Source organism: Panthera leo, chromosome A1, assembly GCF_018350215.1.
Source record: "Panthera leo isolate Ple1 chromosome A1, P.leo_Ple1_pat1.1, whole genome shotgun sequence".
Classification (NCBI taxonomy): domain Eukaryota; kingdom Metazoa; phylum Chordata; class Mammalia; order Carnivora; family Felidae; genus Panthera; species Panthera leo.
In genome coordinates, this window is record NC_056679.1 from 24,643,495 (window position 1) to 24,667,374 (window position 23,880).

A 23,880-nucleotide genomic window follows, 5' to 3' on the forward strand; every position below is an offset into this window, starting at 1 on the left:
ATTTGTATCCTTTACTTCCTTAGCATTTGATCCTATCTCTGGGCCCAGACTAAGCATTTCTCATCTTGACTTTCTCCTTGCTTTCTGTGGGAGGAAGTCATTTTATTTATTGCACCTATCAGTCCAGTCTCTCATTTACTAGAGCTTGAAGCATCTTTTTAATCCCCCCACACACACCCAAAACCCAATTCTCGTAATAGTGTGTGTGAAAGGTGATTCTTACGCTCAGACTAGAGATTCACTTTAGTCCGTGTATTCCTAGTATTTCTCTTTTTGTGATAGAAGAAGGAGACTCTTTTATATTTTTTCCCTTATTATGTTGGCCCTTGGGGTTTTTTTAACATTGAATTGTTTGTCAATTTTTAGGGTTCCTTTACGAAGACTGTCACTGTTTTGAATCCTTTGCTCTGTTTTCCTTTCCTTCTCTTCTCTTGTGCTTTCTCTTCCTACCCAGAGCAATGACTGTGCTTAGAAGGATGTATTTGTTCTGCATTTCACTATGATAACGATAAAGCTACATTTTAAATTTCCCTAAAAGGAACAAATGTTGTTATTTTTTTTTTCCCCACAAACCTAACGGTATCTAGGCTACGTGCCGCGGCATTTCTAGAAAGAAAAGAACATTTCTACCCTGGCTATTTTCGGTGTCATTGAATTCCTTAGCAACTTTTCTCCAGAAATCATTCTTGATTTTTTTTTTCAGGTACACCCTGAATATTCTTGAAGAAATTGGAGGCGGGCAGAAGGTCAATGATGACATTATTGTCAACTGGGTGAATGAAACATTGAAGGAAGCGGAGAAAAGTTCATCCATCTCCAGTTTCAAGGTAAAAATCTTAGTCTACCGCTCACAGCCACCTGAGCTCTATGCTAATCTTTATTGTTTTCACTCCATTTTAAAGTGACCTTCAGTGTGAGGTATCTGAGTCTCCCTCTCCAATTTTGATTTTGCTTGAATGGCCCATTATTGTTTTGACGGTCACAGGCCGTTTCATTGACAAATTTCTTGTCGCTTTCTCCTGAAATAATTAATTTAAAAAACCCATCATTTTAGCACCTTGTTTTAGGCATGTTTCTTCCAAAGTAACATAAAATATAATATTTTTTAAATGTGCATGGCTCCGTGATTCAGATTTTTAGCATAATGATGGTGAAATGTAAAATGCCAAAAGATCTCCCGTGTGATATTTTTTTCGGAGAAAAGTAGTTGTGTACTTGTATCCAAATCCCATTTTTATTAAAAACAGCATATTTTATTAAATTTCTTAACTCATGTTTCATACATTAGTTGGATCCTTCCCCTAGGGACTTGCACACCTGATTCGTGTCATAATGTCTGGACCGTCTTAACTATGTTTTTTTTGGTTTAAAGGTCAGGAATTAGGGCAGGGGACCCCTTCAGCGTTTGTATTTCTATGATTGCAGAGGCAGTTTGTCACCATTCAGTCTTCTGCTTCAAAATCAGGAAAACAGCCTTCTGCTTCAAAATAAAGAAAAAAATTTAAAGTTTCACCCCACCGAAAAGAGTAGGAAATATTTCTGAGTTGTGCTATACCAGAGCGCCCACTCCCTGTGAGCTCATCACAGATAACGGCTGACCCTTCCATCTGGAGAACTTACTAGAGGCAGGAGCAGAGGCTGGTGAGAGGCGCAAGCAAGGTCTAACGAAAGAAGATTTGGAAAGGCAGGCTTTGTCAGAGCTACTGGACCCTGCTGTGGTGGCCGGGAAGCAGCTATGGGAAAGTATATATAGGAATGGGCATGGCTGTGTTCCAATAAAACTTTATTGATAAAAGCAGACAACGGGCCACGTTTGGGAGCACTCTCAGTATGGAGTGTGCCCTGAGTAGCAGGGGCTCCTTGTTTATGATGTCTCAGGTCATCTCACAGACATTGTGAAGGTGGCTTTACTGTTTTCCTCATTTTATAGGTAAGGAAACTGGAACTCAAGTAATCGAGGTTATAGTTAGTAATTGCAGGGGAGGATCCATCAGGGAGCGGAATGCGCCTTTACCTGCAGGGTGAGGTTACCGAGCAGTGTGTACCTCTAGGTCGCTTAACCATTACTATGCAGGGATTGGGTAGATAGCCCCAAGTGCAATCTTTCTGTAACACACGTGCCGCTGGGGCCTGCCAGGTCACCCTGGGGCTTCTGGGGCCTTCTCCTGGGACTCACTCCTGGGAATGTTTGACAGCTCTTTGGTTTCTTGTGTTGCTCTGGGCTAATTTTCTCCTGTCTTCTCACTAAGTCATTATAGAATTGATGAAGTAAAACATACACACACACACACACACACACACACACACACACACGGAAGAAGTCAAATTAGCCCCACATTCTTTTTAAGTGAAACCCTAAAAAACTGAACACAATTCACTCTTGATGAACCATTTTGGAAATAGCCCTGGTCCCCTTCTCATCTGTGAATGCCGCCAAGTGCTGGTCATCTCTGCCCATCGGCGCTTCGGCAAGATGGTGGGCAGAAAGTAGGAGAGACGGCCAGACTCAGACCCTTCCATTTTGTTTCCCTTGCGGCTGTTCATCAAGGCTCAGGCTAACACTGGAAATGGTTGTGATTACATAGTAATTTATTTTTGTGGTAGTTCTCCTATTACCAAGAAGTAAATAAAAATGGACCCTTTATATATTTTTAAAAATATCATTCTTCGTCTTATCCAGAGGACCAATCCTAGAGACCTAGCATCTTGCAGGGGTCCTGTAGCTTGTTTCTTACTAAGAATTTATTCTGAGGGGCGCCTGGATGGCTCAGTCAGTTAAGGATCCGACTTTGACTCAAGGCATGATCTCACGGTTCGTGAGTTCAAGCCCCACGTCAGGCTGTCTGCTGTCAGCACAGAGCCCGCTTCGGATCCTCTGTCTCCTTCTCTCTCTGCACCTTCACTACTCACTCATGCTCTCAATCTGTCTCAAAAATAAAAATTAAAAAAAGAGATTTTTCTGATTTGGACCCTCCAGGTGTGCAGTGTTTGGACTTGACCGTGCTCAGATGGTGTGGGCACCTGCCTCGCCATGTGTGCTCACAGGTCCCCAGGACGGGGGAGAGCACGTGGGAGCATCCACGGCTCTATGTGTGAAAATCACAGTGTTTCACAGTGCCAGAGAAAGAGCCCAGGATTTTAAGTCCGAGTACCCAGGTTCAAATCCCAGCTCCACCACTTACGAGTGAGGCACTTAACCTCAGAAACTCTCTTCACTAGCTATAAATTAAGACGAGATGCCTATACCTGGGGCTTGCAGTGACACGTGAGGTGGCCTAGGAGAAAGTTCTGGGCAAACAGTGAGGCACCGACAAGTGCTAGTTACCATCACTGCATTTAATCACACAACTGCCACAACTACCTCCTTAGACCCATGGACTCTATTCTTTCCCTGAGGTCTCCAAGAAAGGAGCGTCCTCTGAAACTCCTGCCCAGCGGGGGCCTCATCATGATCCCTGCCAGTCACTTCCGGGATGTCATATGAACCTGTTTCCATTCACTGTTTGCCTGTGGGCAGACAGTGGGTTTCCTCAGCTTAGTGAGGCAGGCGCCAGGAAGTTGGTGGTGCCCCTACAGAAGCTACAGTTGACTTGCAACACCGTGTGGAACACTGTGGCATTTCCCAGTGTAGGCTGTATTTATTTCGTATTTAAGACAAAAGATGGGGCGCCTGGGTGGTTCAGTTGGTTAGGCGACTGACTTCGGCTCAGGTCATGATCTCACAGTTCGTGAGTTCGAGCCCCACGTCAGGCTCTGTGCTGACAGCTCGGAGCCTGGAGCCTGCTTCAGATTCTGTGTCTTCCCTCTCTCTACCCCTCCCCTGCTCACGCTCTGTGTCTCTCTGTCTCTCAATAATAAATAAATGTTAAAAAAAAAAATTAAAAAAAAAAAAGACGAAAGAACCAGCCATTTCCCTTGAGCTGAACAGAAGTAACTTGGGGGCATATTGATGGACCAACTCTTTCTCTCTGCCCAGGACCCAAAGATTAGCACAAGTCTGCCTGTTCTGGATCTCATTGATGCCATTCAACCGGGTTCCATTAACTATGACCTTCTGAAGACGGAAAACCTGAATGATGAAGAGAAACTCAACAATGCAAAGTACGTAAACAAACCTGAGGCCGGGGAGGCAGGGGACCCAGCTGGCAACTGGATAGCTGTAAAGTCTATTGCTTGTGCCTTCGCACAGTTTATTGCACTACCGATGCTTTTTGTTCTCATTATTTACTGTGTCCCATCATCATTATTTTAGATACTGTACAATAGTAACTGAAGAGTTCTAGTGTTAAGCATGGGGGCAAGACCAAGAACAACAAGAATATTCTTCCAGTTGAGAAGCAAGCCTATAGTTTCATAAAACCAATGTCCTAATCATAATCTATGGGAGACTTCCTAAATAAAGTACATGGCAGGCCCAAATATAAACATCCCATTTGTGATTATCCGTGCATGTGAATAGGCAGGGGGTGGGGCTCAAGACCAGAGTCTTTACCAGCTTGAGAGCGGCTCCCTGAGGGCAGCTTTGGCATGTAGAGTGAGGGTCAGCACATGATAGTCTGTGAGCCGAATTTGGTCTGTTGTCCGCTTTTGTAAAGAAAGTTTTATTGGCATAGCCGTGCCTGTTCATTTATATATTTTCTGTAGCCGCTTCCCTGCTGGAAGGGTGGACTTGAGTCATTGCGACAAAGCCCACAAAGCCTAAAATGTGGACTCTGTGAGTTTTTGTGGCAAGTTTGCTGACCCATCCTCTGGAGGAGTGCCTTTCTCGGAACAGGTTGTATCAGTTTCCGATGGTGGTCGCAACCAAATACCACAAACAGGGCAGCTTAAAACAACGGAAATGTATTGTCTCACAGTTGTGGAAGCTAGAAGGACAAGACTGAGGTGTCGGCAGGGTTGGTTCCTTCTGAGGCTGTGAGGGAGGGTCGGTCCCGTGCCTCTCTCCTCGCTTCTGGTGATGGCCAGCAGTCCTTGGCCAGCAGTCTCTGCCTTCCCCTCCAGGTGATCTTGTTCCCTGTGTGTCTATGACTTTATGTGGCTGTCTTCCTTCTGTGTCTGTGTCTCCTCTATGACCTCTATGTCACTGGTCATACTGGGTTAGGGCCCCACTCTATTCCCCACTCTACTCATCGTAACTAAGTACATCCGAAACAACTTTCTTTCCAAAGAAGGTCATAATCTGAGTTACTAGGGGATAGGGCTTCCATCTATCTTTGGGCAGGGGAGGGGGGGACACAATTCAACCCATCAGAAAGTTCCAGAATTAACAAGTTGAGTAGTGCCCGGCAGCCCTGTATGTTCATAACCTCAATAGTATTCTTCTTTTCACAGTTTGGGGAAGTGTAGGTCCTTTGTTCCTTGTATGCTGGAATTACAAATGGCAGTTACAAGAGATGGTGGGGGGAGGGGGTACGGGGTACTATGGAGGGGACAGGAAGGGAAACAAAGCTCTACGGAGCAAGTAACATCTAAGATGAGATAAATTGAAAGGGCAAGTAATAAAGAGGTGGGGGTACCCAGGTGAAGGAGGCAGAAAGGATGCTAAAGGGAGGAATATGTGTGAAGGCCCAGAAAAAAGAAAAAAAGACTTGGGCCTAGTTTTTCAAGGGGAATGTGATGAGGCTGAAGGAATCTGAAGCTCCTCAAGTTCACTTACAGAGCCCAAGGTCGTAGAATTACTAAGTGGTCCAGCTTAGATTCAAAATCAGACTTCAGAGCCCAGGCTCTCGAGCACTCTTCTCTAAGGACAGGATACAAAATTACTGAGAAAAATGGTAAAAGGAATTCTGCAAAAATGCCCAAAAATGGCTATGTTATGGTGGCAAGATTTGCATGATTTTTTGAGGCTCTTATTTCTAATTTTTCAACGATTCCCCTCTCCCTTTTATAATGGGGAAATACATTTTTATTCCATTGATCATGAATGTAGAGGCAGTGATTGAGACATGAGCAGGGAGCAAAAAATGGGGACCACTCCTGCCTGAGGCTCTTAATTTAATGTGATCAATAGAGTAAGAGTTAAGTTGGTTTACAGAGCAGAGGGCATAATGGGGCCTTGGGTGGCAGGGAGAATCTCTGGAGTCGTCATTGTAAGAGGTTACTACTTACAGGTTATTACTGAGAGGTAATCGCCGAGGTGAGAAAAAGAGTTTCCAGGTAGTAGTGTGGGCTCATTTGAAAAGAGATCATAACTCATAAAAATTATCTTCATATAATTATAAAAACAGAGCAAACTGTTCCACTGGAGCTGTGATAATTTTACGTGAAAAATGGGTACTGTGAAACTCTGGCTATTCTAGTGTTAGAGTAGCATAAAAAAATGCATGCCTCCGTGGGCAACGATTGCAACGGGGCAAAGAAGAAAACTGACGCGTGAGGTCAAAGTATGACAGACGCATCTCCCCTCCTTTCTCCCTTGTGCGAGTGTTTCTGTCGCTGCAATGCAGTCCGAAGACCTGTCGCAGCACCCATCCTTTTCAGTCCTGTGACCTGTTTTGCTGCCCTGCAGCCCGAGCGGATCCTTTTGGGGAAGGCATCAGAAGCGGCAGGAGCTAGGGAGGTCCGTAAGGACAGATGAGAGATTTGGTAATTGTCGTGAGCGGAGACCGCAAGTCTGGTGGAGCCCAGAGCTCTGTGGAGCCGAGCTCGGCTCCCCAAAGCGGAAGGATGCTGTGACTGGCTCCCACTGTCCCAGCCGTGAGTCCTGCAGAGCATAGGGCATGTGGCACATGGCGTGTGGTCTGTAGCATGTGGTACGACTGTAACTCTGATCCTGAGGGGTCCCCTTCATCCGCTGTTCCTCAGGCTCCCCTCATCCTTCCTCTTTTCTCCTTTTAGGTATGCCATCTCTATGGCTCGAAAAATCGGAGCAAGAGTGTACGCCCTTCCAGAAGACCTGGTTGAAGTGAATCCCAAAATGGTCATGACAGTGTTTGCTTGCCTCATGGGGAAAGGCATGAAGAGGGTGTAAGGCCCAGAGGGGCCTTACACACACACACACACACACACACACACACACACACACACACTGGCTGAGCACGGGACACCTACAAGAAGCAGGGGGGCGATTCAAGCCATTCCAGAGTTTTCAACCCGGTGACATGACACAGGATTCCAAAAAGTGTATGTTTGTTCAGCCAGGTAGCCTGTCCGGTATTTAACAAAAATGCTTCATTCTTTGCAAAAAAAAAAAAAAAAAAAAACCAAACGCAACCTCTTACAAATATTTTTTTATGGTTGAATTTATTGCCTCTTTGAAAATTTGGAGGGGGAAAAAAAACTTATCTTCCAGGCATCCTTCATGCTTTTGCCATTAGTCACGTTTAGTAGCTGCGGTGTTATTAATTTTAACAGTACTTCCAACTGGCTCAATTTAGCTGCCTTTTTTGTTCAAGGTGAGAACCAGGAGAGGGGGATATCACCAAACCAGTCCTTAAAGCCTGTTTCCGGAAGGCAACATTTGCTCTGTTACGAGCCTCACCTTCTGTTCCCCTTCTCCTACACTCTGTCTCCTCCGGCTTTGCTCCACACTCTCTCCAAACTATACCTTCTCTGTGGCCCACCCCTGCTGCCCGTCGTCATGTCTGAGCCATTTGAAGCATCTGACGAACCAGTCAGGCTGGTGGGGTCCCCAGAATCTCTGGAGACCTGCAGAAGTAAAACATCGTCAGAGCCTTCCCTCAGAACTAGGGTCCCAAATGTCGTGAAGTTTTGGTTTTGTCAACCAATAGGAAGCTTCTGCTTTTAACTCTAGAATTTGGGCTCGGGCCAGGTCTAACATCTTCAATACTGTGCCTTCAGAAAGATTGCGAACTCCAGACAGGTGACGTCCAAGGAGGGTGTCATTGAGCATCCGACCACTAGGGGGAAGTGTGGAGCCATAGCAAAGCCTCTGTCCCCCACCCACCGGGGTGCCGCCTGGGGTACGGCTAACTAACCACTCAGCTCTGCTTTCGTTTGCTCTCTTAGATCTTAGTGCATCTGGTTGCCGCAAGGCCATACTATCAGTGTTTACTTTTTTGGTACTTCAGATGCTTTTTGTCACCCCCGGGCTCAAGGGGCCGATGTGTGCCAATGAACAGTGCCACCCTCCACAGCGTTATGTACACCTAATGACATTTAAAGAATTCTGAAGCCAAACCACAGGAACAGTGTGAATTTGAGCAGCCCGAATAGGTTATACGATTTCCGTGAAAGCATACTGAAGGCTAAAGAGCCACAGAGCATTGTGAACCAACACTAGGGTCCCTCCGTCATGGTGACAAGGCTCATCAACGAGGTATCTTGTAATGGAACTTAGCCATTTTTCAAAGCAATTGAAATGCCTCGCCCCACATCTGTTCCCTGGCAGCAGGTTCGAGAAGCCAGTATGTGGCTTCTCCCGGCCCATAATCTATATTTCTGCTGCATCTGAACACAAAGCGGTTGGCTTTATCTTAGACTGAACTTAATGTAGCCTCAGATGATTCTCCCCCGCCTGCCTCCTGGAAGATTGTTACTGCCTTAATGGAAAATGAAGATAAAATAGTGATCCAGATCCCTCCAAATAAAATGTTCCCTTCATTAGATGTCTCTGGATGTTTCCTTTTGAAAGTTTTGTGGGCATGTAGTATAACTTGTTATTTCATTCAGCCAACATGCACTAAAGGGCCTAATAGATGTGGTAGGCATTGTGCCAGATGGTAGAAATATGCCGCCAAACAAGTCGCATCGTGCTCAGCCCATCAGGAAAGACTGAGGTTGAACAAACTGGCAGAAGTGGTAAGTAACAACAGAGGGAGACAGCCTTAGAAGAAATATTTTAGCTAAAAACTGAAGAGTCAGTTGGAGTTGGACACATTGAACCCAGTCATGAGCAAAAGCCAGACGTGGAACTTGGTGCAAGATGGCTTCTAGGATGAGCCAAGAGGGAGTCCTTTCTGGCTGGCCGTATCTGATGTCCCCTCTCTAGCCTGGCTGTCCGCACGTTGGCCGGCGGGATGCAGGACGGGAAGGAGCGTGGGGAGAATGCTGAGGAATTTCGCTGCAGCCCGGATCCTCTCAGGTGAGCCACTGTGATGGAGAAGCGCCTATGTGGCAGGGCCAGCAGACAATTGTCACACGCACACAGCTGCCCGGAAGCTGGGAGTCCCAGCCTCACCTACAGCTTCTTTCTGGAGGTGGCTCTTTCCCAGCCTGAACATTCCTGCAGCTTTCACACTCAGGAGGTAGCCGCCTTCCTGTATGACCGAGAGGCTACAGATGGGAATGGTTCCTTTTCGTACAAGGCTGAGTCGATAGCTCACCTGACAAAGCCCGACCAGGCACCAGGAAGGAAAACTCAGCCTCTTGGGGAGGAGAAGGCTAACGGAGTCTACCAGGCTAGTCGTGATAATTTTTCTAAATTTCAAGGTTTGTCACTTTTTAAATAGTCAATCCAAATATGGCATCAGAAGTTAAAATCGTACCAGAGGATTTACAGTGGAGAGGGGCCCAACTTCCCACCTCTGGGTCTAGAGGTGTGTGCCCTGAAGCCAGCTCCCATCACCTCACTGGAGCCAATTTTGGGAGCCTGTTGTTAAATCATTTTACGAAAATGGCCGCGATGGAGGTGTTCACGCCACATACGTGATCCAACTCTACAAATGGGGCTCTTTGTCTTATCCCGAGAGGGCTGGTTTATCAACTCACCACACCCCCCTGCCCCGTCCCCCGGTTCCGCTCCTGGTCAGCAGCCACGGTTACTAATTCCTTTTGTATCCTTCCGGAAATACTCTATACACATAACACACACACGCGCGCGTGCACACACACACACCCCTTGTTTATTACAAATATTAGCATACCATACCCATAATTCTGCATCTCACTTTTTTTTACTTAACACCGTGTCTTGGAGATTGTTCCATATTGGTATGCATAGACCTGCCTCCATCCTTTCGTTAGGGTACAGTCTTTTATTATCTAGATATCCCAAACTGCATTTAACCAGTGGCTTATAAATAGATATTTAGGCTGTTTGATTGTTTGCCTCAGCAAATAAGGCCACAGTGGATAATAATATATCTACTTCCTGTGCACAGAATGTTCATTCTAATTTGACAGGAATTTATCAAGTTCCGTCTCGATCAAAGGTATTAACGTCGGATAGTAAAGCATAGGTCCTCTTTTAAGTTCCTTCAAATTATCTGACAAAATGGATCCTTAAGCTGATCCCAACTTCTCCATTTTATACCTAAAGGAGCATGTTGACTTGAGAGCACGCATCTCTTGATCTCAGGGTCGTGAGTTCGAGCCCCACACTAGGCATGGAGCCTACTTAAAAAAAAACAAAAAAACAAACAAAAACAAGGATATTGATCCAAGGAGATAATGTGCGTACACGTGCACACACTAAATGTAATAAAAGGCATAATGTGATAAACCCTATAAAAAATTTGTAAATAAGGTATGGGAGCTCAGGGGAAAATTAATCCTGAATGAAGGGTTGCCAAAACTGGGAGAAGAGCTGTCCTCCAATGAATGGGAAGGCAAGAACCATGCTTTATACATGTCAAAATTCCCTGCAGAACCAAGCATTTTTCCAGACTTTTAATAAGAGCTCAGTGCTCTCAAAATTGATTCATATTAAACATAAGTGTTTCCTGACCATGAGAGACGTCAAACAGAGAAGGTCATGGCGGGGGTGGGGGCATGATAAAGCCGACATGCATACTCAGGTTTCAGAACGGAAGGTGTTCCTGTGTGTGTGGAAATTATGAGAGGCTGTCTGATGCAATGTGATGGACTAGATGTACTTTTAAAGTCTCAGCTGGAGTGATTTTATCCACCTACACACACGCACACAGTCTAGTCTGTTCCCGGAAGCACAGCTGCGATCTTGATTGTAAAAGCTGCATAGGTTCAGCCCACCGTAGACCAGCCCATCTCGGACTGATGCTTCCCGCACAAGACACATTTCCGTGTGCTCCCAGCGTCCCTGGATGGCTCCCGTTCCAACCTGCTGCACAAGTTACCGTACCTGTTGTCAACACAGCGTTTGCTGAGATGTAATGGACTTTTGTTCTCCGTCTACCCGGTGTACCAATACACGTGGATTAAATGCTGGCAGGACTCTTGGTGAACTTGACCCGACGTCACTGCCAGCCTCATGATCCAGAAACCAGAGGTGATGCTCATGACAAGTTAGCATTGACTGATCTTGTGAAATCTAGTTCCTTTGATAGTTTCCTAATAAAATTCCAGTAATCAAGGCAGCTGCCGAAGACAACGCTTTACTCAGGGTCCTGTTCTCGCCATTTCTGGAAGATTTACCAAATGAGTCTGTGCAGGAGTGACCAAAAAAAACAAAGTTAGAAAAGAAAATTGTGTAAATGTTTTCTCAGGTCTGAAGTCTACGTATATTTAATAATCCATCTGTGTCAGGCACAGAAGCATAAATAATCTAGTCAATCCCCACTATTTCACCATTAACAATTCAGGGGCAGGGCGCCTGCGTGGCTCAGTGGGTTAGGCGTCTGACTTCAGCTCAGGCCATGATCTTGCAGTTTGTGAGCCCCGTGTGGGGCTCTGTGATGACAGCTTGGAGCCTACAGCCTGCTTCGGATTCTGTGTCTCCCTCTCTCTCTACCCCTCACCTGCTCACACTCTATCTCTCTCTCAAAAATAAATAATAAAACAATTCAGGGGCAGGTCAACAAAATGGCAGTAAGTTTTGTTATCTAGCATGTCAAAATTGGGGATTTCCATTTTATTGGGGGGGGATTTCCATTTAAATGGGTATTTTGGTTAATAGAGAGCTATCATATATCATTTTTGGAATAGGAACTTTTAGAGGATTAGAATGCATGCAAATAATTATAAAGCTATGTGTAATGTAGCATTAAAGTTGATAATTCAGTAGGCTTCTCTGGACTTGGCTATCCCAAGGTCCCAATGATGAGTCCCAAATATTCAAACTTTCTTGCCCGAAGGGTAGTACACAGGCCAAAGGCACCGGAAGCTGGTTAGAAATGTACAGTCTCAGCCCTTGCCATAGACCTATTAAATCAGAATCTGCGTTTAAATAAGATTCCCAGTTAATTTACGTGCACATTGAAGTTTGAGAAACACTGTCCTAAAAGAATAGAAGCTTTCTTGAAAGATCTACAGTTGATAGGTAGTTAATTTAATCAGCTTTCAATTAAATTCCACTTTCCCAATTACAGTAGACTTGAGAGATTAAAACAACTTTCCACTCACATTTTCCCGTCATCAATACATTTTCAAAGTAGCTAGAGTGGTTTTGCCCTTTAGTTGGATGCATCCCCCACCACCCAGCCTTGCCCTTTGCTGTTCCTCTCTCCATTGACCCCCCGCCCCTTCCCTGTGGCACCCATTCCCAGGCACAGGCCCAAGCTTTATCTCCTGGTCCTCCCGGATACCTTTAATATGTCTCTTGGCCTGGCCTTCTCTCACTGAACGCCTAGAGCCGCCATTTAAATACATCCAACCCGGCACCGTAACACTGGCCTTCCCTTCTGTTTCTTCCCCACCTACATCAAGCCTCCTGGATTTTCTCTCATGGTCTCTGGAGCAATCTCTCTATGATTTCCAGTGACAGCAAATAATGTAGTAAACCAAACTGTCCCAAGGACAGGGATCATGGCCCTCCAGAGCCTACTCTTTTCTCCCTCAAAACATGAACGTTGAAATGACTTTCTGGGGGATATAGTTTCATCAGTGTTATCTTCGCCAATTTTCTTTCTTTTTTTTTTAATATTTATTTTCTGTGAGGGAGAATGCAAGCAGGGGTTGGGGGGGAAAGAGGGAGACAGAGGATCTGAAGCAGGCTTTGTACTGACAGGCTGACATCAGCAAAATGGGGCTCGAACTCGTGAACTGCGAGATCATAACCTGAGCTGAAGTTGGACGCTCAACCTACTGAGCCACCCAGGTGCCCCTCTTTAGAAATTTTCTAATGGCAAAGAGAGAGAGGCAAGTACTTTCCAAGCGAGCAACTACAATGTGCAAAGGTCCAGTGGTTGTCTTTGAGGAACTGAAAGAAAGACTAGTATGGCTGGTGGGGAGTGAGACCCACCATACCACGAGAAGTAAATGGTCTAGTGAAAGGGTTAGTAGGGGTCCTCAGACATTGGGGCACTTAAGAATCCCCTGGGGAGCTTGTTAAAATACAAATTTCCCAGAACTCACAAGATTCAATGCCTATAGAGGTGATAAGTCCAGGAGCCTGCATTTTCCACAAATACCTAGGAGAGTCCGTGACTCGCAGAGCACATTTGGAGAAGCTCTGTTCCAGAACAGCTGTTCTCAACCCTAACTGCACATTGAAATTATCTTGGGGGTTTTAACAAAATGCTGATGCCCTATACCCCTTCCTCCAAGATTCTGATGTAACTGATCCAATGGGGCAGCCTGGGCAGACAAATATTTAAAAGATCCCCAAATGACTCCAATATAGAGTCAAGTTTGAGAACTACAGATCTATAGCCTGGTGTACCCTTCAAAGGCAGGACTGGGGGAAGCATGTTAGAAAGTGGGGAGACCAATACAAGGGATGATGATTTAGAAAGGGGGAACGATGATTTAGATGATTTAGATGATTTAGAAAGGGTGGAAATTTCCCAAGACAAACCTTGCTTTGTTCACACCTTAGCCAACAAGCATTTGCCTGTCTGGGTGCCACGTAAGCTTCTTGGTGGCACAGGTCTCAGGCTCTTGCTGGCCAAAGCAAGGATATCAGAACCCAGAAGAGAGTTCCCTGCCTTCATGCCTCAAATCCCCCTCTTCAGTGGTTTCGGAGATGGCATTATCCTTTCTCCCCTCTTGAAACACAAGGGCCCGCATACACCAAACCTTTGTGCAAATTATAAAACTGCTTCACTCTTCGTGAATAAACATGAGAGAGAACATATGGAAGGAAAAAACATTTATCAACTAAGTGTCTTCAAAACCTCCCAAGATTATGCAGCTTTAATGGCTGAATGGTTTTGAAAGGAAACCTTGAGCTGCACCTGAACTCATAATAAAAATAATAGATTAATTGACTCTCTTAGTGCTTACCTAACAATAAGCCTGAGCTCTGTATCCAGGTGAGACCAGCCAAGATCTCAGTGGCACTTGCCCTTATCCTCAGGCTGCTCCAACCGAGAGAAAGGCAAAGCAGACCAGTCCTCACAGGGGAAATTACCTTCTTACACAGTCTTAATAAAAATTGAGGGCTAGGGCTCTTGAAAAAGAACTTGCCATATTATTATTGCCAGCTGATCTTCCAAATTGGCTGGAGAACAAATGTATAAATTAGCTGAGTCCCGCGGGACATGCTCAGTCAGCTAGGTCTCCCAGAACTAGATTCTCTTCTGGGGAGGTGACTCATCACCTAGCTCTGGGAGCATCAGAGGAAGAGGACGAGTTGTAGCAAGGTCACAATGAGCCGGAAAAGGCTCCAGGCATAGAACATGTTGGCCCCTGCCAATGCCCTTGCTGGTTTATGTTTTTTATATAAATGGGACATTTCGAGCACTTGTTTCTGCCAGTTATTTTCAAATGTTATCCTACTGAATCCTTACAACAGCCCTCTGACAGAGGTTTTTATTAATCTCATTTTTCAAAAGGGGAAATTGCATCTCTGAGGGGCTAAGAGATTTGCCTGTGAACTAGGGGTGGAGTCCATCTGATCAGACTTTACGTTCTTTTTATTCTTCATGAAAGGTACCAAGGTCAGAAATCTCAGGGAGAGATGCAGAACAAGGAAGAAAACTTGTCTCCATTGTTTCGTCTTTCTTTCCTTCCTACCTCCCTTTCTTCTGTTCTTCTTGTCTTTTTCTTCAGAAAAATAAATCCAACTTTTAAGTGTCAAGTTTGAGACATTTTGGCTGTAAACAATCATGTAATTACCACCACAGTCAAAATATAGAATCTTTCTACCACTCCAAAAAAATTCTCCTGTACCTCTTTGCGGGTTAATTTCTTCCCCACCAGCCCCAGTCCCTGGCAACAACCAACCTATTTTCTGTCTCTATAGTTTTGCCTTGTATAGTGTATCATATAGTTGGGATCGTACAATATAAATCTTGTAGTATTTGCCAGTTTTAGTTGGCATGCTTTTGAGATTCATCTATCTTGTTGTATGATCAGTAGTCTCTTCCTTTATACTGCTGAAGAGCATTTCTTTGTATGGATGTACCATAATTTGTTTATTTACTCCCCAGTTAATGGACATTTGGTTTGTATCAAAGTTTTTTCTTTCTTTCTTTCTTTCTTTCTTTCTTTCTTTCTTTCTTTCCTTCCATTATAAATAAAACTGCTAGAGACACCCAATGTTTTGAATATTCAGCTGTTATCAACATTCAGGTCTTTGCATAGACACTGTTTTCCTTTCACCTGGGTAAATACATAAAGCAAATGACTAGGACATATAGTAAGTATGTTTAGCTTCATAAGAAATTGCCAAACTTTTTCAAAATGACTGTACCATTTTGCATTCCTGCAAGCAATGTATGAGAGTTCAAGGTATTCCACATCTTCACTATTACTTCATATTGTTAGCCTTTTTTCATTTAGTTACTCCACAGGTGGGTAGTGATATATCATTGTGGTTTAATTTGCATTTCCTTAGTAATTAATGATGTTGAGTGTGTGATTACTGGACATTTGTATGTTTAGGAAAGTGTCTGTATAATCTGCTCACTAAAAAATTTTTTTGGTCTTATTCCTGATTTCTAAGTGTTCTTTATGTATGTTGGATATAAATCCCTTACCCAGTATGTGTTTTGAAAATATTTTCTTTCAGTTCATGGCTTGTCTTTTCATTTTGTTAAAACTATCTTTTGAAGAATAAGTGCTTTTAATTTTGATGAAGTCCAGTTTTTCAAATTTTTCCTTTGTGATTTGTGTTTTTTATGCTCTATCTAAAAAATCTTTGCCTGACCCAAGTTCTTTGGGTTCAGCCATAAGAAGCCCCCGCAGGAAAACAAAGGAAAGGAGGAAAGTGAGGTCAGGATATTTTTTCTTCTAGCTCCTTCCATGCAAGATGAGGAAAAATTGGTTGAGTTTCTCGATGAGAACTCACAGTTCTTGTCAGTCAGCCCTCTGCATATGGCTCTGTGTATTTCCACGTTCTTATCTTTTCAGATACTAATTACTAGTCTTGGTATACTCACTGGTCTTTTGTTATTTCCCTATACCCTGCCCACATCAGTGTAAACAATACTTTTATTAAACTCCCCACAAATTAACCAAATTGAGTGTGCCATCTTGCAATATTCACCAGGAAGTCTTCTTAGGTTCAACAAAACATTCAGAAAACACAACATTCACAAAAACCTTGACCCGCCTCATTCGGCACCATTCACTCAGAGATATATAAGATAGAAACCAAAGCTTGACACAAGGCAATGTCAGGAGTTCCTGTTGCATTTGAGTAGTTCTTGGAACAGTCAATGAAACACTCTACACAGCTTTCCAGGCTCCCCAAATGACATTTCAGATGTGAAGGAATGAGATTTATGTCAGGAAGTTATAAGAATCACCCTGGCTTAGAAGCCCCATGCCCCCAGTAGCCAACCTTTTATAATCACTTCACAGGCACAGATTCCTGGGTCCCTGTAGAGACATGCCCAGTTACAAAAGTCACAACATTCAGAGAAGCTTAAGGCTATGATGTCCCAATCAGCTCATTTATGGCATCTCCTAGTCCAGAAACAACTTACCCAGCAGGGGTTATTTCTATCATAAATAATATTGCCTAAAACTTAGGCTCTTTACTTTTATCAAGTTCTCAGGGGAACAGAGTGAGAAAGATAAGTGAAAGTCAAATTTTCATGCAAAAACATTCATTCCCCGCTGGATCACAGACTATATATTCTCTGTATCTCTTTTTTGTTTATTTAAATTATCACAGAAAAATGGTAGTATGCTAAAATCTTCCCTATGTTGTTATGTATTTATGCTTGAATTTCTGTCACATTTTGCTTTATGTTTTCATGGTGTTTTTTCAATTCATAAAGTTTAATGATTCTTGTATATTAATTATATCTGTTATCGATCCCAATTGATCTTTGTCCAGTTTAATGCTTTCGCATTGACTGAGCTAACTTTGTCTGATTTCAACACTACCACCTTTAAAAAATTAATAGACTATTTTTTAGAGCAGTTCTAGGTTTACAGGAAAGTTGATCAGAAAACACAGAGTTCCCACATACCTCTCCCTCACCACACAGTTTCCCTTGTTATTTGCAACTTATATTAGCGTGGTAGAATTTGTTACAATTGATGAATCAGGATCAATACATTATTATTAACTAAATTCCATAGACTACATTATGGTTCACTCTTTGGTACATTCTATGGATTTTAACAAATATATGATGACATGTGTCCATCAATATTTCTTATACACGACAGTTTCACTGATCTAAAAACCCTCTGTGTTCCCCCAGTGCATCCTCTTTCCCTCCCCTCAGCCCAGTGCAACCACTGATCTTACTGCCTCCAGTTTTGCCTTTTCCAGAATGTCATATAAGTGGAATCCTACAGGAGGCAGCCTTTTTGGATTGGTTTCTTTTGCTAGCAACGTGCTTTTAAGTTTCCTCCATGTATTTCTATGGTGTGATAGCTCATTACTTTTGAATGCTCCACAGTAGCTTTTGTTTCTGTTTTATTGATGTCTCGTTCTACATACCTTCTATTTTTAGATTTTATAGATTGTTCTACTTTAGGTGTAAACATTCTAAAAAAGTAGCAGAGCGATTACCTGCGACTGGCGAAGAGGCAAGAGATCTGGGAGCCCTCTCCTATGTAGCTGACCGCTGAGGGCAGAGCAGGAGAACTGAGAGCAAATCCTGAGGCAGTCAGACCCTGCTAAAGACGATTTGCCCCTGTTCTTAAGTAATTTGAGACTCTGGTAAATAAAATGTCATGAAAATAACAGCAAAGCCCAAACCCAGCTCAGCTGTAGCCGAGATTAACTTAATCCCTCACACTAGTGGCCTGAAGAAGAAGATATATGACTATTCAGGGCATAAGTACTATTTACGTTAGTCTATTCTATCCTTTTATACATAATATCTGACATTCAATAAAAAATCATAAGCACGTGAAAAAAAAAACAAGAACATGTGACCTAACTTTAAGAGATGAAATTTTTAGGAGCACCTGGGTGGCTCAGTCGGTTAAGCGCCCAACTCTTGATTTCAGCTCAGGTCATGATCTCAAGGTTCATGAGATCGAGCCCCACCTCAGTCAGCACAGAGTCTGCTTGGGATTCTCTTTCTCTCTCGGTCCCTCCCCGACTCGTGCTCTCTCACTGTCTCTCAAAATGAATTAAAAAACTTAAGAAAAAAGAAATAAAATGAAGAACTTTTCTAGTTATTATTGCTGTTTTAAAAAAACAATCATTGCAGTGGTGCCTGGGTGGCTCCGTTGGTCAAGCACCCGACTCTTGATTTCAGCTCAGGTCATGATCTCATGGTTGTGAGATTGAGCCCCACAGGGGGCGCCATGCTGGGCATGGAGCCTGCTTAAAATTTTCTCTCTCTCTCTCTCTCTCTCCCTCTCCTTATGCCCCTCCCCTGCTCTCTCTCTCTCTTTCTCATAAATAAATAAATAAATAAATAGCATTAAAAAAATCACTGCAAAACTTAATGGTATAGGTTCACACTTCCACAGTCAATTGACTTTTTGCAAAAACATTGACAAAGTGATTCCACAGGGAAAAGAAAGTTTTTAGTCGATGGTGTTAGAAGGACTGGGTGTCTAGAAGGCTAAACAACCTCACACTCTGCCTCATACCACACACAAAAGTTAATTCGAGATGGATCATAAGCCTAAAATAAAGGCCCAAACTATAAAGCTTCAAGCACAGTTCCATGACCTTGAACTCATCCAAACCTTCTTAAACAAGACACAGAACATACCAATAATCAAAGAAAAATTGATAACTTGGACTCACCAAAATTAAAAATGTCTGTTCTTCAAAAGGCACCAATAAAAAGTGGGTGAGCCACCAAGTGACAAAAAATATTCACAAAACATATATCTGACAAAGGAGCTAGATTCAGAGTATATAAAGAACTCCTACAAGGTACGACAAAAAGAGAAACAATTGAATTTTCCAAAATGGTCCAAAGACTCTAACAAGAGTCTTCTTCGGGAAGATATATTCATAACACTTCTACGTGACAAAGGACTGATGTCCAGAATATAAGTAACTCCTACAAATCAGAAGTAACACGAACAGTATGATTAAAAATCAGGCAAATGGGGTGCTTGGGTGGCTCAGTCGGTTAAGCATTTGACTCTTGGTTTCAGCTCCGGTCATGATCTCGTGGCTTTGTGGGTTTGAGCCCTGCATCGGGCTCTGTGTTCCCAGTGCCAGTGCTGCTTGGGGTTCTCTCTCTCTCTCTCTCTCTCTCTCTCTCTTTCTGCCCCTCTCCCACTGGTGCTATCTCTGTCTCTCTAAAAATAAATAAATAAACTAAAAAAAAATCAGGCAAAAGATCTGAACACGCACACACACACACACAGCCAAAATTCTTAACATCATCAGTCATTATGAAATATAAATTAACATCACAATTACTTAGCGCCACACTTTCACTAGAATGGCTGAAATAAAACACACTGCATCAGGTAACAACAAGGATGTGGCTCAACTAGAGGCTCAACTAATAGGGTGTCCGTGGGAGCGTCAAACGGTGCAATCACCTTGGAAAAAGGCACAACAGTTGCTTTTAACACGAAGGATCCCTATTACCTAGCAATTCAACTTCTAGATATTTACCCAAGAGAAATGAAAACACTTATCCACCAAAAAAGCCTCGCACAAGTATATTCGGAGTAGTTCTACTCATAATAGCCCCAAACTGAAAACATCCCGGATGTCTATTGACAGGAGAATGGGTAAACAAATACTGTTATATTGCTCAACAACGAAAAGGAATAAATTGCTGACACACACAGCAATGTGAAAGAGCAAAAGGAACCTGACACAGAAGAGTACAGGCTACAAGCCATAGACTGAAAGTCTGTGTCCTTCTCATCCCTCACACATATATTGAAACCTAATCTCCAGTACGATGGTATTTACATGGAGCCTTGGGGAGATGATTAGATCATAATGGTGGGTCCCTTATGAATGGGATCACTGCACTTATAAAAGAGATCCCAGAGGGCTCTATCATTTCGTTTTCATTTTCTTCACGCCATGTGAGGATACAGCCAGAAGGCCGCCATCTATGAACCAAGAGCTGGGTTCTCACCGGCACTGAATCTTTGCCCTGGTCTTGGACTTCCCGCTTCCCAGAACTATAAGAAATACAAGTGTTTGTTGTTTAAGCCATTCAGTCTATGGTATTTTTGCTACAACACCCTGAACCGGCTAGGACAGTATATGATTCCATGAAGTTCTAAAACAAGCAAACTTAATCTCCGGTGATAAAATCGGAAGAGAGGCTGCTAGAGTAGAGGGGAAACTGGGACAAATATCAAAGAACTTCTGGAATGATGGAAATGTTCTATACCTTGATAGGGGTGTGGGTTACTCAAGCATATGTATTTTTCAAGACTAATCTAACCATACACTTAAGATCTGTGTATTTCAATGTATGTACTTCAATTAAAATTTTTTTTTAACATTTATTCATTTTTGAGAGACAGAGCATGAGTGAGGGAGGGGCAGAGAGAGAGGGAGACACAGAATCTGAAGCAGGCTCCAGGCTCTGAGCTGTCAGCACGGAGCCCGACCTGGGGCTCAAACTCACAAACCACGAGGTCATGACCTGAGGTGAAGTCAGACACTTAACCAACTGAGCCACCCAGGCACCCCTGTGTACTTCAGTTTTAAAAAGTGCCCACTGCTGCCTAGGACGGTTCATAAGTATCTGCTGGTCTATAAGAGACAGAGGAGTAACTAAGCCAGTAACTAAGTTAAGTCATGCTGACTGATGACTGGATCTTTGAAAGCCATGATACTATCATGGTGTAGAAACTCCAAGAACCAGTTTAAAATAAGTATTCTTGGGGCGCCTGGGTGGCTCAGTCGGTTGGGCATCTGACTTCAGCTCGGGTCATGATCTCACAGTTCATGAGTTCGAGCCCTGCATCGGGCTCTGTACTGACAGCTCAGAGCCTGCAGCCTGCTTCAGATTCTGTGTCTCCCTCTCTCTGCCCCTTCCCCGCTCACACTCTGTCTCTCTCAAAAATAAATAAACATTAAAAAAAAAATTAAAATAAGTATTCTAAGGATTCTCAGCAAGCTGAAAGAAACATATCTATTAAAATTTTTAAAACAAATGCTTTAAAATGATATTTAACAATACTGATATAAAAGCAAAATGGATAAATGTGTAAAAAGCGATTGTAAAGGTTGGAAAATATTTGTAAAGTTATTGAAACTAAAAAAAAAAACAAAACCCACACAGCTCAGTTGACTATGTAATCTAAACTAGACCCAAAGAATGAATTTGTGTATTTGAAGGTAGTACTGAGAAGCTAACCCAGGACTCAGCACACAGAGACGCAGACTATGATTTTTAAAAACATGAAAAAGACAGTCGCAAGACAGAGAAGGTAGATCAAGGAACTCCAAAGGGAGTCCCTCCAGAGCACTTAACAGAGATACAATCGCTGAAGAAATAGAAAATGGTTTTCCCAAATTGAAGAAATGTCTAAATCCTCTGATCAAAATTACATTCTAGGTTCCAAGCTAGATAATAAAAAATAAATTCACATCTAGACAGGAGTAATGGATCTGAAAAGTATAAAAGATAAAGCTAATCCATACTTCCTGAAAAGCCGTGGAGTGGAGAGAACAGACGATCTACAGAGGAACAAGACCTGACGGTAGATTCCTACCATGCAACAGTAGATGCCAAAAGACGATGGGAGAGCTGTCGCTCTAGAACATTGCGTTCAGTTCAACTAGTCTTTGAAGGTGAGGGTAGAATGAAGTTCTTGTCAGACATACAAAGTGTAACAGACTCTACGACCAACAGATCTTCACTAAAGCAACTTTTGAAAGATTGCTTCGGCGCGAAGAAACGTAAACCTGGAAAGGAGACATCAGATACAAATCAATAGGGACTACAGAAACCGGAAAACTTTATCAGTAAATTTTTTTTTTTCAGTAAATTTTAACCACTGACTGTTACTTTAAAGTTACTTTTTGTGTTTAAAACAAAAACAAAGTCAAAGTCCTTGGGTTAGTTTTTCCTCTCTCCCTTTCAAGTGTAGTTATGTTACTCATCAAAAACATAATTCAGTTTGGGGCTCCTGGGGGGCTCTGTTGGTGAAGCATCTGACTTAGGCCATCGGGCTGTCTGCTGTCAGCACAGACCCTGCTTCCGATCTTCTGTCTGCCTCTCTCTCTGCCCCTCCCCATGCGCTTTCTCTCTCTCTGTCTCTCTCTCTCTCTTTCTCAAAAAAATACATTTTTTAAAAATGTCTTTCAAAAACATAATTCAGTTCATGTGTTTTTGCTTGTAGTCACTTTATTTACTTGTTTGTTTCGAGTAAGTGAAAAATTAACATGGTCCTAAAAATTCTGTAGTGTTTTTGAATTCTGAACTATTTAAAAACGTCTACTCCAAGAAGTGTTCTTTCTCCCATCTCTTCTTCCCTGTTCTTACTCTTTCATCTTTTCCACTCAGTTTTCTACCCACCTGCTGTAGGTAACTATAACCTAGTGGATTTCTGGTCTGTTCTACCTGTGTGTCTTTCTCTAAAATGATCAGATATACTTGCGTGTTCTTTTTTTTTTTTTTCTTCTTTCTTACACAAAAGGCAGTTTCAGTGGAGATCACTTTTAATCCATTAAATAAGTTTTAATAGCTTTGACTCTCAGAGAGAGATGTTTGAAATCTTCATCCTTTCCTTCTCAGAAGTCTACTGTTGGAATGTTGTTTTATTTTGCAAATTTGCCTGCCCTGACCTCAAGAAATGCATAGACCAGTGGGAATTTAGAGAGAATACCTAGGCTTCGTCCACTTACAGAGGTAAGATGTGGCCTTAAACCAGACAAAATGTTCTAAGATACTATCTTCAGAATGACATGTGATAGCTTCAATTTAGATAATGGCTCTTCTGGTGGCCTTTCCTAAATAAATATGAATTCAAAGCAACCTGATTTTTCTTTATGGCTCAAAGAACTCTCTGGGACATAATATTCTTATTCTCTTACAGGTGGGCCCATCACTTCATATGAGCAAGGAAACATCTCTTTAAATGGAGATCCTGTAATCCTCCATACAAGTTCTCATTCTCAACCTTTGTAAGAGTCACAAATTTCAGAAACTCACCTTCTACGTCTTCATCTAAGTTGAAAATGTTGCAAAGATAGAGACAAGGGAAGATCTCTTTAGTACTCCACTGGAGACCTCCCTCAGCACGGGTTATGAGCCATTAGTCAAGACTCCAGGGTTATGGCTCTTCAACGAACCAGACACGTTTCTGCAACATTCCTACACTGTTTTTCCTGGCCTCATCGTCCCTGAGGAGTTAAATATTTTCTATTTGGTCGAACTCTCATCATACTTTATTTTTTGAGGGCGGAAATAGAGGCTAAGTCAATTGATCGCAGGAATGAGAGGGACCGTGGCATTATATTTTAACCAGTGTGTAAAGAAGGCTCTTATGTAACCAGGCATCGGGGCCCATTTCTCCGGAGAATTTTGTTGTTCAGCAAATCGCTGCTGGGATGAAGCTTTATAGCTTTGGAGTCCTTGTAGCCATCTTCCTCTCGTGTGAGCTGTATGTCTTCGCTTTTCAGAGGTAACCCAAGAGAATCGTCGATGGTGGGGGGCCATTTTCCTCACTTGTTTGCCCCACGTGGATTCCAGTCAGTGCACTAACCTGGGGCGCAAAATGTTAAAAGCTTGAAGGTCAGCTCTTTCAGAAACTTTCCGT

At 42.9% G+C, this 23,880-nt stretch overlaps 2 protein-coding genes across 2 annotated transcripts in view; both read left to right on the plus strand.

Moving 5' to 3' along the window:
- LCP1 (lymphocyte cytosolic protein 1) overlaps positions 1–8,562 on the plus strand; it is a 52,282-nt gene extending 43,720 nt beyond the window's left edge. Inside the window, exons 14-16 of the mRNA XM_042919832.1 lie at positions 704–827; positions 3,977–4,101; positions 6,838–8,562. Of these exons, the coding sequence (XP_042775766.1) occupies positions 704–827; positions 3,977–4,101; positions 6,838–6,970 (382 nt within the window). The 3' untranslated portion in view covers positions 6,971–8,562. The remainder of the gene's footprint in view (positions 1–703; positions 828–3,976; positions 4,102–6,837) is intronic.
- A 14,725-nt stretch (positions 8,563–23,287) lies between these two features.
- Positions 23,288–23,880, plus strand: part of CPB2 (carboxypeptidase B2) — a 49,818-nt gene continuing 49,225 nt past the window's right edge. The window contains exon 1 of the mRNA XM_042903809.1: positions 23,288–23,745. Within this exon, the coding sequence (XP_042759743.1) occupies positions 23,672–23,745 (74 nt within the window). The 5' untranslated portion in view covers positions 23,288–23,671. The remainder of the gene's footprint in view (positions 23,746–23,880) is intronic.